Below are 13372 nucleotides of genomic sequence, written 5' to 3'. Positions count from 1 at the left end.
CTCTTCATTTCAGGAGTCCTGTGAATCTACTGTCTAAAGCATAGAGATGAAGTTTACATCCAGTACTCATCAAAGCTTTGTTCAACCTCAGCTGGACTTATTTATTTTTATACTTTAACCCTTTTGCAATAAAGGCCAACAAAGCAACATGCAGAAACATATTGTTTAGAAGACACCAGTAAAAGGATAGATTTAAAGTGGAAGTTTATGTACATTGAATTATTAAAAAATAATTTTTGTATCTGCTTTGAAGTCAAGTAGCGTTACTCAGTAAGGAATAGAGATACTCCTTCTTCCTTGTAACATTAATGCCATGCTGAGGGAATTGGCCTAACAGCACAAATTTTAAAGATGAGTGAATCAAATCCAAACCATTAATGCTTAAGTTACCACAGTCTTTTCCTCCAATTCAGGATTCAGTTATCCTGAATCAGACCTTGCCCAAAATATTGGCATGTACCCCATGGTCAGCATAGCAAGGTTCTACACCGAATGTTCTGGTTCGAGGGAACTCTTCAAATACACTCATTTTCTTGGAGGCAATACCAGATTTTTTTTTAATGCTTTTCATTCAAAAAAGTACCTAATTTGTCAATTTACAAAGAAACTGACATTGCACATCAACAAAATGATTAAATGGTTTTCTTAGTGACATTTGGTAATCTTAAGTAAGGTTACTCATAGAATCAAAGCATCATACAATACAGACACAGACCGTTCAGCCCACCGAGGCCATGCTGGTCACTGAGCAGCCACTCTTTCATTAAAACTGGGCAGTCTCAATAAAAAAGTTCATCTTTTCTGATTAACCTACTTTCAGGTACATTGGTAAGATAGCTCCAGGTTGCCATTCTTGAGTGCATCAAGGAATATTTTTTAATGGAAAGACAAGTAATGAATGATTGTGTTCTACTGCATTGCTTGATTTTGCTGGTTTGTAAGGGGAAGAGACAAAGGAACCAAAGCCAGGGGTCTGTGGATGACAAAAACAAAAGGAAGGTGAAAGGAAGGTGCATGTGAGTGAGAATCAGGCAGAGTATAGTCTGCTGAGCAGGGATATGAATCAGAAAATAAACAAGTAAATTACTTGGTAAATTATTAGTAAATTATTATTAAAAATTATTAAAGTAACTTATTAGAAAATATAACTAGTCAACCAAAAGGGGTTGCATTGCTAAAAAGGATTAAGTACAGTAATGTGGCTAAAGGCTGACAAGCCCCTGGACTGATGGCTCCCATCCTTAAGTCTTAAAGGAACCTTCTGCTGAAATAACAGATGCATTGGCTGTTATCTGCCAACATTCTCTGGATTCAGGAGAGGATCCAAATGATTGGAAAACAAGGAAGGGGAAAACAAAAAGCAGGAAACTGCTGGTCTGTTAGCCTAACATCTATCATCGGGAAAATGCTGGAAGCCATTATTGAGGAGCCGGAACTGTCATAGAGTCATAGAGAGATACAGCACAAAACAGAAGCAAGACCTATCAAGTCCCCACAGACCAATAATGATTTTTACACAAATCCCATGCTGACCCATTTAAATTCCCCTATGTTCCCATCAGCTTCCCTCCCCACCCCAAATTCTACCACTCACCTACAACTGGGGGCAACTTACAGTGACCAATTAACCTACCAACCTGCACATCTTTTGAATATGGGAGGAAACCGGAGCACCTGCGGAAAATTCATGTGGTCACAGGGAGAACATGCAAACGCCACAAAGGCAGCACTGGAGTTCAGGAATGAACCCGGGTCTCTGGAGCTGTGGGGCAGTGGCTCTACCTGCTACATCACAGTGGTGAGATGTGTATTGTAATGTCAAGGTCATGTTGAGTGTGCAAAGGTGCAGTACACATGAATACAGTACTGCTTTGGACTTCATGAGCGATCCACCAGTGCAAAGCAGATGTCCCACAACCAGTGCTTTGCTGAGTAGAAGGTTATACTTCAGCCTCTACTTGGGAACAGGGTGCAAAATACAAACTACTGGAGGAACTCAGTGGGTCAGGCATCATCTGTGAAGGAAAATGGACAGTCAATATTTCAGGTCAAGACCCTTCATCTGGACCATTCTTGGACATTCTTGTCTATTTCCCTCCACAGACGCTGCCTGACCCACTGAGTTCCTCCAGAAGTTTGTTTTCTTTTTGCTCCAGATTCCAATGTCTGCGTCTCTTGTGTCTCCATTTGGGAATAGTCTTGTTACCGACTTATCTGCCAGGAGATCCAGGTGAATCTCCATCAAAGATCAACCCCATTTATTTCTGAGTCCTGCTTGATAGAGGCACTGTTAGGTGAGTGTTAGAGGTGTATTGCATGTAGCAGTCTGTGAGGTTAGTGGTATATCTGGGTGGGGTTAATGGAGATGATGGTGTGTTCCCCAGCCATAATTAGGTGCATCAGATCATTAAACCTCTACTTAAGTCTTGGTGCTTGGGGTCTTGGCATTAACTTCCTCTCTGGTGTCCTCCCGTTGCTTCTTCACAGCATGCCTGCAGAACTTCCTGGCCTTTGTTGGCAGAAGACATCTCTCTGCCTCTGCACCTCATCCACCAGTGGCTCTTGATTGGTTTCCAAAAGTCAAGAGATCTCGCTCCTTTCTTTGGTCCAAAATCTCCATTATCCTCCCAATGACTTCTAGCACCATCTTCAGTCTCAAACACGTCCAATTTAAGAAGTGTTGACCTATATCTGATCATCACTGACCGGCTCCAACTGGCAATAGCCATTCCAGACACTGCAGTGAATATATCTACACTAGAGCCAGCTGAGCACAGACCTCAATGAGTCTGAGGCCTTCACTTGCTCAGTGAGCTGATTGCACACTGTGAGTCCCACATCAAGGGGCACGGAAAGGGGGCAGGAATATGATATAGAGATAGAGGATCATATTGGACAGGTACTTGAATGAGAAAAGCATCGAGGGATATGAAACTAATGCAGGAAAGTGGGATTGGTATTGATAGGCATGATGGTTGGCATAGACAGTGGACTGAAGGGACTGTTTCTATTTTGTACAACTCTATGACTCTATGAATGGTGGAGCAAGTGCAAAGGGCTGAATGGTCAACTTCTGCTCCTATTTCTCTACTTCTATGCTTCAATATAATCAGTTTGTTTTGTGGGGGGGGGGCAGCCCACTAGGTGTTAAACTGGAAATGACTGAAGTTAATTGCACAAAAAAATCTAGTTAGTCAGAAGGAAGGGAAGACTTGCCTATATATATTACCAGGACTGGAAACCAACCGAGAACTCAGAAAATTGATGGGAGACTATACTATCCCGCTAACACCTTCCAATTTTAAAACATTACCTTGAACATAATGCAAATTGAAAATATTTAATATTTTAAGCCAAGTTCAGGTCTCTAAATGTGCATGTGGATATGTATAAATCTTCATGCTATATGCAATTACTACTGATGATAATTTGACCTCAAGATGTATAGTGTCAAAGAAAATCTTAAAATGGTGTCATTATTGCAATAGTATCATAAAGTCACGTTCTCATGGTGCTGTGAACATTGAAATGTATCTCAAGGCGTTGCATTGCAGGATTATTACGTAAAATTTGACAACTAGCTGAGAGGAGATAGTAAAAGATTTACTGTGAGACATTGTATTACATAATAGTCATGAAATTACATGTTGTTATAAAAAATAATTGAATGGAACAGAGGTGCAAACCCATGATTACAGTTCATGTATATAAAGGAGTCAGAAAATAAAAGTATGTCGTCGCAGAGTAGTTAATATGAAGAATGTTCATGTAAGGAAATAGAATATTTCCCCATTTCTGACACTCCCAGAATCAGCTGGGTTAATACAAAAGGATCTCTAAATACCTTATTCCAATTTTTCAGCAATACCTTCAAGTCTGCATCAAGTTTGTCTGTCTTGCTTTTCCAGCAGAGTAACTTTCACCTTTTCTCACACAAGCCCTTCCATACCTCCATGATTGCCGATTTATGGACAGTTGTGAGCTATGTCCCATACCCTCTGAGGCCAATATCAAACCCACTACAGTGCCTGTCTCCTATTGAATTATATTTGTGGAACAGCTGAGCTGCACACTTCTGTTAATCCAAAGTATTTGTTTTTGTAGAAAAGCAGCATAAATGCAGAATAAGGCATTCCATTTATGTTAAGCAACTTGAGATCTTCAAGTGGGTTGTCCCCCACTGCTTTTGTTTCGGAGCATGGCAGAGCAACTTGATGATGAGTGTAGCACACTGCAGTGTATTGTGCTGCCTGCATCAAACATTAATGTGCATATAAATACTGCAAATAAGATAATTAATTTCTAAGTTAGATATAACAATAATTACTAAGTAGTAACTACTAATGACTAATAATTACTGCTGAACATTGCAGTTGAGAGTTAGCAAAAAGGGAGCTGCAATTACCCCCCACTTGGGGAAGATCAGAGGAACATCCTGAAACAAAATTTAGTTGCCTGTGGGTAGCATGGATCAAATCCCTCAAGCTTGCTGTCTGAAGCCAGCCCCAAACTAAATCCTGCTCACCCATTACCCTGTCCTCACCGCCTTGCATTGGATTCCAGTCTCCCAACATCCCAAATTTACAATTAGAATTCTCGGATTTAAATTCCTTCACTCCCTCTGCAACCTCCTCATACCCTACAATTCTTGAAGACAAGAACAAAAGGAGCACAAGAAATTGGAGCAGGAGTGGACTACCCAGCACCTCACCCTGCCCCACCACTCAATATGATCATGGCTGATCTATGCCGGCCTTAACTCCTCTTCTGTGCCAGTTCCCCATCGGCCCTCAATTTCTCAATCCTTCAAATATTTATTATCTCCACCTATCAAATGATCTGTCCTCCACCGCCCTTGGGGACAGAGAATTCCAGAGATTCACTACCCTCTAGATGAAGAAATTTTGATTCGCTTCAGTTTTAAATGATCAGCCCCTTATTTTGCAGCTATGTCCCCTCAGCCACCAAGAAGAAGCTGTTGATCGCTCGGACTCCAGTCTGTTTCTCTGCCCACTGCACTGGCAACACCTTCAGCTGGGCCATACACCCCTGGGATTCCCTTCCACCTCCAAACATTTCTTTGAGCTTCTTATTTCCTCCTTTGATATATATATAAGATATTTATTTATTAGTCACATGTACATGGAAACACACAGTGAAATGCATCTTTTTGCGTTACTGAGAGTGTTCTGGGGGCAACCCGCAAGTGTCGCCACTCTTCCGGCGCCAACACAGCGCGCCCACAGCTCCTCACCCGTCCGTCTTTGGAATGTGGGAGGAAACCGGAGACCCCGGAGGAAACCCACGCAGACACAGGTTTCCTCTGTAACATGCTTTGTTTTTCTTTCATTTAAAAGAACCTTAAAAAATCTCTTGCCCCAACAGTGACAATCCTTTACAGCTATTTAAGATTATTGTAATCAGTTACTGCATTGTAAAAAAAGGTGTAAATAACCAGAAAAGAAAATCTGTAGGTGGTTTACCCCATTGAAATACATCTCTAGAAGCGAAATTCTGAAAATGTTATGCCTGTTGATGAAGTAAAAACAGAAAAATGCTTGGAAACACGCAGCAGGTTAGGCAGCATCCATGGAAAGAAAAACAGTCAACGTTTCGGATGGAAGACCCTTGGTCGGTGCCACGGGATGGCGCTGCCGTCAATGGATTGCGTTGGTGAAAGGGGCGAGCTGCTACTCGGGCACCACCAGGATCCGTGAGCCCAGCGGCTGCAATCCACACACCCCGGATCTCTGTGCTTCTCCTGCCTCTCGCTGACTAAACTGTAACACACAATCGTGCGTCAACGCAAATGCTATCACCCGTCTCGAAGTACTGAATGGGACGCAATTTGAACTCCCATCTGAGTCCAAACACACGTCCACTTGCCCGAAATTCTCTCAGTTCCATTGAAATTATTTCTACTGGGTTTGCCCTTTCGTTCTCCAGTATGAATGGTCTGACCTCTTACCCGCCTGTATCCTTGTATCATCTGCATTATATGTTATAGTTTTCATCAGAAATACGGCTTTGATATTTGAACCGAGTTTGGACGTCAGTGATTGTTTCATATTTAGCAAAATCAACACTTGCATCACATGGCAAACAGTTCCTTGCATTGGCTTAATTATGAAATGGTGAGACCGGGGAGAATAGATAGATGCTCATATGGAGCCTGTATTGACGGACGGAGGAAAATATTTGATTTTTCCGTTTCATTTTACTACTTTCCAATATTAAGCTCCCCTCTTTATTCGGTGCGGGGACGGGGCTGGAATAAAGGTCCTTCAGATCGGGACCGATCAGCGTTTAATATGAATTATTGAACGTTTGGCGCATTGAAGGAGGAGGAAATCTCGGCTTGCGTGAGGCTGAAAAAATGCCCCTCCCAAATGGTTCTTGTCAGGAGGCAGTGTTGTTATGGATTTGAACAGGCATCTAAGATTCATGTATGTTTAAAACTTAAAATAAGCGATTTCGGAGAAGCCTCGAGGAAGAGGAGATGGTGTGAGATTATGCAGTTGATGCAATAACCCTAAACCCGTGGGATCCCTAATTGATCTCACTGCCAATCCTGGGTGATTGAGTAAAATGTAAGGTCGCACCAAGTAGTTTATGTTCTAAATGGTTCTAATGAGCACCTAAAATCTCGGTGTGTTGCGAAAATTGCAGTTTTGCATGCGATCGGCCCAGATCAAAGGCTTTAACACAAGAACAATAAATAAATTGTAGAAATTGCGCTGTTTACTTTTTGTGTTTTGTCTTATTTGTTGTTGCGGGTCGGGGCGTGTTTCGTTTTATAGTTCCTTTGAATTTTGTCTGTTTGTGTGTGTTCCTCGCAACATTTTTCTCCCTCGGTTTCCAATATTAGATCATCTATTTATTCCCCCCGCCCCCGGCCCCCATCCTCCCCAATCTTCCTACGGTTCACCCGGGCCACTCGTCACTCCCTTGTGTTCGCTGCATGGAGAAGACCAAGGGACATTTTCTTCGTATACACAACAAAATTGGATACGATATTGAAAGATATTGATAAGATAATGAAAAAACGAATGTTTCGTGTGTGTTGAGAGAATTATATTTATTTCTGTGTTGTATCCCCTTTTGAAGCAAGTCCCTGCGCTGTCCACCAAACCTTTGGTGCAGTAAGGAGTCACTAATACGAATTGCGAGGAGTTGCTTGGTCAAGTTCTCGCCGTTGTTCAGTGCCCAGGGTTCGGCAGACTTTTCCTAAACTGCGTCAACAGGCACCCGAGAAGTTCCTATGAGCGCCAGTAAAAACGAGAGAGCATCTTCGGACTCTCTGTATCCCCAGGATCAGTTCAGTTTCCTGGTACTCTGTTTCCCTGGCCTTGCTCTTCCTTTTCACTTTATTTTCCTATAAGTAGGAAATCCATTTTCCGCCCCCTAAATGACACACGAGAAACCAAAAATCAAGCACGGAATAAAAGCCAAAACAGCCAAGTTGTTGTCATTTGTGAAAAAAAAACTTTACTTATAAGCTTCAAATTTAATTGCTATATTCGAAATTGCAGGTGCATGTCTGTCAGTGTCACTGCGCAGATAATAAAGCCTTATTATTCTTCGACGGTCAAATACATTGTATAACTATTACCTAATATCTATAATACAGATTTATACTGATGAGTAAACGGAATACCCACGCTATCGTTCCTTCACAACACACTGTTAGAGTTGTCACGGATTCCTCCCGCTGGTTTCCTCCCACGCTGGCTCCCAATTTATTTACATGAGTATTCGTCCTTTTATTCGCCATCGGCTCGTTCATATTAACTCCAATAAGATTTGTGTGGATGCATATTTTTTAAAGTGATTCCTTCCCCGGGGCGCCCAAGAGGGGGTGTGGGCTATAAACTCTGAGAGAATTGGTCTCGTATTAAAACGGATTCACCAGGCACATTCCCCCTTTTGCTTTCCCTCCCACATACGCTCTGAATCACTATTTACAAATCATTCCGGGTTCTTTAATACAAAACAAAATCAATCTGATTTTCCCACAAGACATGTAAAAATCGAAGTGACTGATGCGTTTATTGCGCTGTCATCGCGGACATTTCATAATTAAAAAGTTAGACAAGTGTGAAAAGATTTTCTGTCAGTGCGATACTTGAGAATTATTAAATATAGACTATGTCAGACTGTCAAAGGGCTACTGTCTTCTTAAAATGCCCCAGAGAGACACATATAATCCTGAATTTATTTGGTCCCTCTCGCTGTGCCCATATTCATCATGCTGTTTTGTGTTGAAGAGGAGGTTAACACATGTCGCCCATTATCATCCTTACATTCCCTCCTTTCTTTAGCGGCTGTGAAAAGGCCAAGCCTGGTTATAACTCTCCAAGTGTTACCATGGCGACCATCCCGGCAGGAGCTCATTCTCCCATCCTTCCCATTCAAAGTGCCCTCCTCTCAACAATTTTATCATTACAGAGCCGACAAACTAACGAGCATCAAAACACTACCTTGTGCAATTAGCTGGATATTGGGGTGGTAAGACATGATTGACAGCGCTGAACTATATAATCATCTGTGTCCTAAGGCGGTGAGATCTGATTGGGTCCCGGCGTGCATTTGAACCCCTTTACTTTTATATTAGCATCTATCTGTATAATGTGAGGACGCTCCCGTCCTTATGGTGAAGTGTTGACCCCGAGATTGCTGCCTTCCAACTTTATTTTTTTTAGGGGAAAAAAAAGTTTTTCCCCCTCTGTCTCTAACTCCTTTCTCACTTACTCTGCCACACTCATGGATTTGTACCTGTTTGGATTTGTGTTGTTTCTGTTGAATTCAACCCGCGGACTGGCTGGCTATCCGATCTGGTGGTAAGTGTTTCTATTTACAGACGTGTGTGTGTGTGTGTGTGTGTGTGTGTTTTGCTTTGCTTTTATTTTCGACTGTACGCACTGAATTGGCTGTGAATAAACTCGTTCCAGCTCATTTGAAAAGGCGGTCAAGGAGGTTTGCGAGTGCACTTGGGGAAGTATCTGATCAACCAACGGTGTTATCTGATGCTTGCTGTATCACAGACACCGACTGACTGATCCTGTTACAGAGCTGGCAACCCGAGATCCGAGCCAGAGTCGGAAAGAAAGAAGCTGGGGAAGAAATTAGACCAAAAACGCTCCGCACAAGGTTGAACGGGGGGCGGGGGGGGGGGGGGGGGGGGGGGACGGAGAGCGGTAGAGGTAAAACAAAAGAATAGCAGCTTAATGGTAAAGAGAGATCAAAGGGAGAAACTAGGACAATACAGAGATGGCTGAGAAGGAAACAAAACTGGGAAGAGAAAGTGAGAAATAACATGGAGACAGGAGGCGAGGAGAGAGACCAGGCTGGCGAGAAAGAGGAATGCAGAGAGAGAGAGAGAGAGAGAGAGTCAGGTGAGCAAAACTGACTCACCCGCCTGCTGCGCCGCGGCAAGGGCGTCTCCGAAGCAGGGTAAAACCAAACCAAACACCATTCACTGGGAAGGCCCCTTCACCTGAGATCTATCTCAGTAATGTGGTCTTGTTGGAATCTCGGGCGGACTTTGAAACAAGGTCGGAAAACCGTCGCCTATGTGTTGAAACTTAAAGCTGTCAGTTTACCTCTCTCTCTCCTGACTGATTCCGGCGCGCCCCGAACATCTTCAGATTTAAACATTTCGTTTTGTTTTCTTACAACTCTTCAGTCGTTATCAGATCTGCTTGTTAGCGATGGGACAAGGAGAGAGAGGAAACCTGGTTGACCAAAGCACTAACTGTAGAGCAAAATGCCGATCAAGTAAAGTTCTAGGACGTTTTGAACTGTGATTAGTGATGATAAAACTCCTCGCAGATTAGAACAGCTTTTATAACCCACATCTCGTTTCTAATTGTAACAGATCGTTTAGAAAATCCTTAGCAGGTACCCCGAGGTCAAAACAAAATCAGCTCAGGAGAGGAACAAGCGCGGACTGCGCCAAGATTGGAAGTAAAATCCATTATTTTGTTCCCGTACGCATCAGACTTCTCGTTAGCTATTGAAAGTAATACAGTAGCTTTGGCCTGGGTTCCTGTTACTGCAAGGAGCCTAGCAGTTTTCTGGAGAAGACTGTTTTTGTGTAGTGCCTGTCACGTCCATTTAAAAATGTCCCAAAGTGCTTTGCAGTGGTTTGAAGGCTAGTTGGTGGTGTAATGTTGGAAATATCGCCGCTAATTTGCGCACAGCAACCCCGCATTAACGGCACCTTGATTATGATCAGGTAACCACTTTTGGAGATACTGATTGAATGATAACCCGAAATATTTATATTGCCCTTCCCTCTCTTCACCTACTCACGCTTCGCTGTGAGGTTTGGTTTCTACGACACAAACATTAAATGGGCAAAATGCGACGGAGTGAACCGGCGAACGTTTCACTGTTCATTACCTGAAGGCAGAACCTCTGCCCTCACAACGCGGCACCAACCGCCGTCGTATCCCGTCCAGGTATGTTGCCGCTTAGAGACTGAGAGGGGAAGAAACTGACTCAACACCACACCTCTGTCAGCCTCGCAATCCGATTCCTTGGCGGTACCTAGACATCTCCGTTATTAGTTCACTCCTACATTGTTTTATTGAGTCATTTTTTAAAACAGAAAACAATATTCCGCCCTATTTTAACAAAATCGACAAGTTGTAGGGTGTGACACATTACAGAGTGCTATTCATTGACTCACAGCGCCTCACTAGAAGTTACTACTATGGCAAACTTTATACATTTAATCCTAATTACAGCGTAAAAATAAAGAGCAAAAGGACCTGGTCCTTGTGTGGGGATGTGTTCAGTCTGCGTGTGCTTTGATGAGAAAAGGCGTCTGCATCTTATCAAGGGCAGACATGTAGAGAGAGGTGGGCAGAAATTTTCTACAGTGTTGGATAAAATATTACGCAGTTATCAGAGTGGAAAACGGGCACACGGCAGCAAATGGCAGAGAGAAGGAGGAATATAAGTCAAGGGCAGAAACACAAAGAGACGCACAAAATATGTAAAATGACGAGAGTTAAAATCCCATTTTCATTGAGGGCGTGACTTTGCCGAGGAACGCAATAGATTCAGACTGACTCCTTCCCTCCAGCCGCACGCCGGCACCCTGAAAGCAACTCACTGTTCCTGGCGGATCGTGCGCTCGATCCCTCCCATTTATCGCTTGTCGGACGATAAATGTTTTATCTTCTCTTCTAACACCTGCCTCGCCCCTCCCTCAGACATCTTCATCAGCCCTCGGTCAAACCTGACCCTCGGTCTCCGCAGACCTAACGTGCGGTGACTGGAGGTTGACCTGACAGTGGGATCGGCTCCCATTTACTAGTATGGACTCCATATTGTATGGGCCTAATTCCTGTGTCCTTTAATTGTCCATTGGCGACAACTGAACTACTTTCAAAAACCATTTGGGGTCTGTCAGACTCCTCGGATTAAAAGAAAGTCCCGCCGTTAGATTGAAGCCAGTTTTACGAAACACTTGATGGATTCACTCCGGAATCTTATCAAGTTTTAGCGATACTCGTTACTGCATCTAAATAACAGCAGCTCAGAAAGCCAAGGGACATGTATCTTTACTGAGCGAATTGTTGCTAATTCAGAAGGTGTAGTCGCACATTCAGCAGTAACTTTCAAATGTGGTGGCGGGGGGTGAAGATGTACTTTAAATGAGGTGTAGGTTGTGGATGGAAATGCGGGGGTACGGGAAAGAGCAGCACAGTGGAATTAATTGGAAAATTCTTCCAGAGGACAGGCGCAGGCTGTCTCCTGTGCTGTGGGATGCAATGTTACATCAGGTTAACAGGGAATACAAAACCGAGCTTCGAAACTCAGCAATTCGTGTTCCTGTTTTGAGACATTCAATTCAACAGGATACGTGTATAAAGATAAGTGTGATTTTTAATGTTTACATCTTAAGTTGCAACATGTTCATATCCAAAATTAATTACCTTTAGCCAATTAGCTTATTTCAGAAGGTGGAAGTTGGCAGAGGGCGCAATTGCGAGCATTTATTCGTAATGATTCCTCGCACCAACGAGGGGTGAGATCCGGGTCCTGACCTCCCTCTCCCTCTCTCCCCATCGACCCGGGGCCTCTACCTGCAGAATGTCAGGTCATGAACTCTCACCTGACAGATTAACACAGGACGGTTCAAAGCTCCCAACTCGGCACAGATCCGAGCGGGCAGATTCGCCCACTCTGATATGACTTTAGCATTTAAAAAAAGGACGATTTCTGCGCAAAATGAGGCGAAATGCGTATTTGTCATGTTGGAAAGTTTCAAAATATCCCATCCTACAATTAGTCCCCACTTTGACGTGTTGATTAATGTGCAATTTGACGGGGAGTCTTTGCACCTTAGTGTTAGAAATGCGATTCATTGGAACTTCGCGAAATGACCATAAAAGCCTTTCCTTCGTGGGAATCCTAAAAGGATTCGGCATAGAATTGGAATTTATGTAGCACCGATGCGAAACCATTCAGACAGCGATGGTATTCCGCCCAATCCACATCAGCGTTTTTGTTGGCTTTAAATTTTAAAATATTTACAGTTTTGTGGTTCATATTGTTTAGTCTCACGCTGTTTGCGTCTTCTCTAGTAACCCTGCGTGACACTATTGCACATTTCTTCAGCGTCTCAACAATATCTGTGACATAATCAAACAGGGCGTTAGATCCAGAAAGAAAGGGCCCACCAAACTAGCCGATACGACAAAACTACATTCTTCTTGGCTCAGTCAGACGAGAGGTTTGCACCCTCCAGGCCGCTGCGTGAGTCACCGCCAACGAATATGATGAATGGAGGAAGTGGCCTGTCACCGGCTCTCCTGTACCCGGACAGTGATGGAATATGTCTTCTCCACGGTGACGGTGGGCGCCAGTTCTCGCTCATCCAGTCTCAGGAGGGCATATTTCATTCCACCGTGCACGTTTCCTACCCCGCCCCTCGATTATTTACGGTCTTTATTTCGAAGCCGTGTTGTAAGTTAAAGAAGTAATTCAAGGTTCGGTTAGTATTCGGAATAGGGTCTGATGACTTTTCTTTCAATATCTATGTCTAAGGATTATAGAGTCATAGACAGTCATACAGCGCAGAAACAAGCCTTTCAGCCCACCATGTCCATACCGACTCCCTACCCACCTATTAATTCTATTTACCGGCACTTGGTCAGGTAGCCTTCTACTCCTTGGGGATTCAATGGTCGTTTAGATACTTCTTTAAGGTTTTGAGAATATTGTTACCCCAAGTGCTATCTCAAAGAAACAATGTCTTTTGAGCAGACAAAGTTAAGAGGAGATTCATTGTTGGTGTTTCAAATCATGGACGTTCTAAGAGAGTGTAAAGGAATTGTTCCCACTGAGGGAAAGCTGG

The 13372-nt window shown here is 43.3% G+C and overlaps 1 protein-coding gene across 1 annotated transcript in view; it reads left to right on the top strand.

Moving 5' to 3' along the window:
• Positions 1–8656: 8656 nt before the first annotated feature.
• Positions 8657–13372, top strand: part of LOC127582918 (proto-oncogene Wnt-3) — a 55490-nt gene continuing 50774 nt past the window's right edge. The window contains exon 1 of the mRNA XM_052038571.1: positions 8657–8840. Coding sequence (XP_051894531.1) covers positions 8764–8840 — 77 coding nt within the window. The 5' untranslated portion in view covers positions 8657–8763. The remainder of the gene's footprint in view (positions 8841–13372) is intronic.

Source organism: Pristis pectinata, chromosome 25, assembly GCF_009764475.1.
Source record: "Pristis pectinata isolate sPriPec2 chromosome 25, sPriPec2.1.pri, whole genome shotgun sequence".
Classification (NCBI taxonomy): domain Eukaryota; kingdom Metazoa; phylum Chordata; class Chondrichthyes; order Rhinopristiformes; family Pristidae; genus Pristis; species Pristis pectinata.
This window is presented reverse-complemented; position numbering and strand designations above follow the sequence as displayed.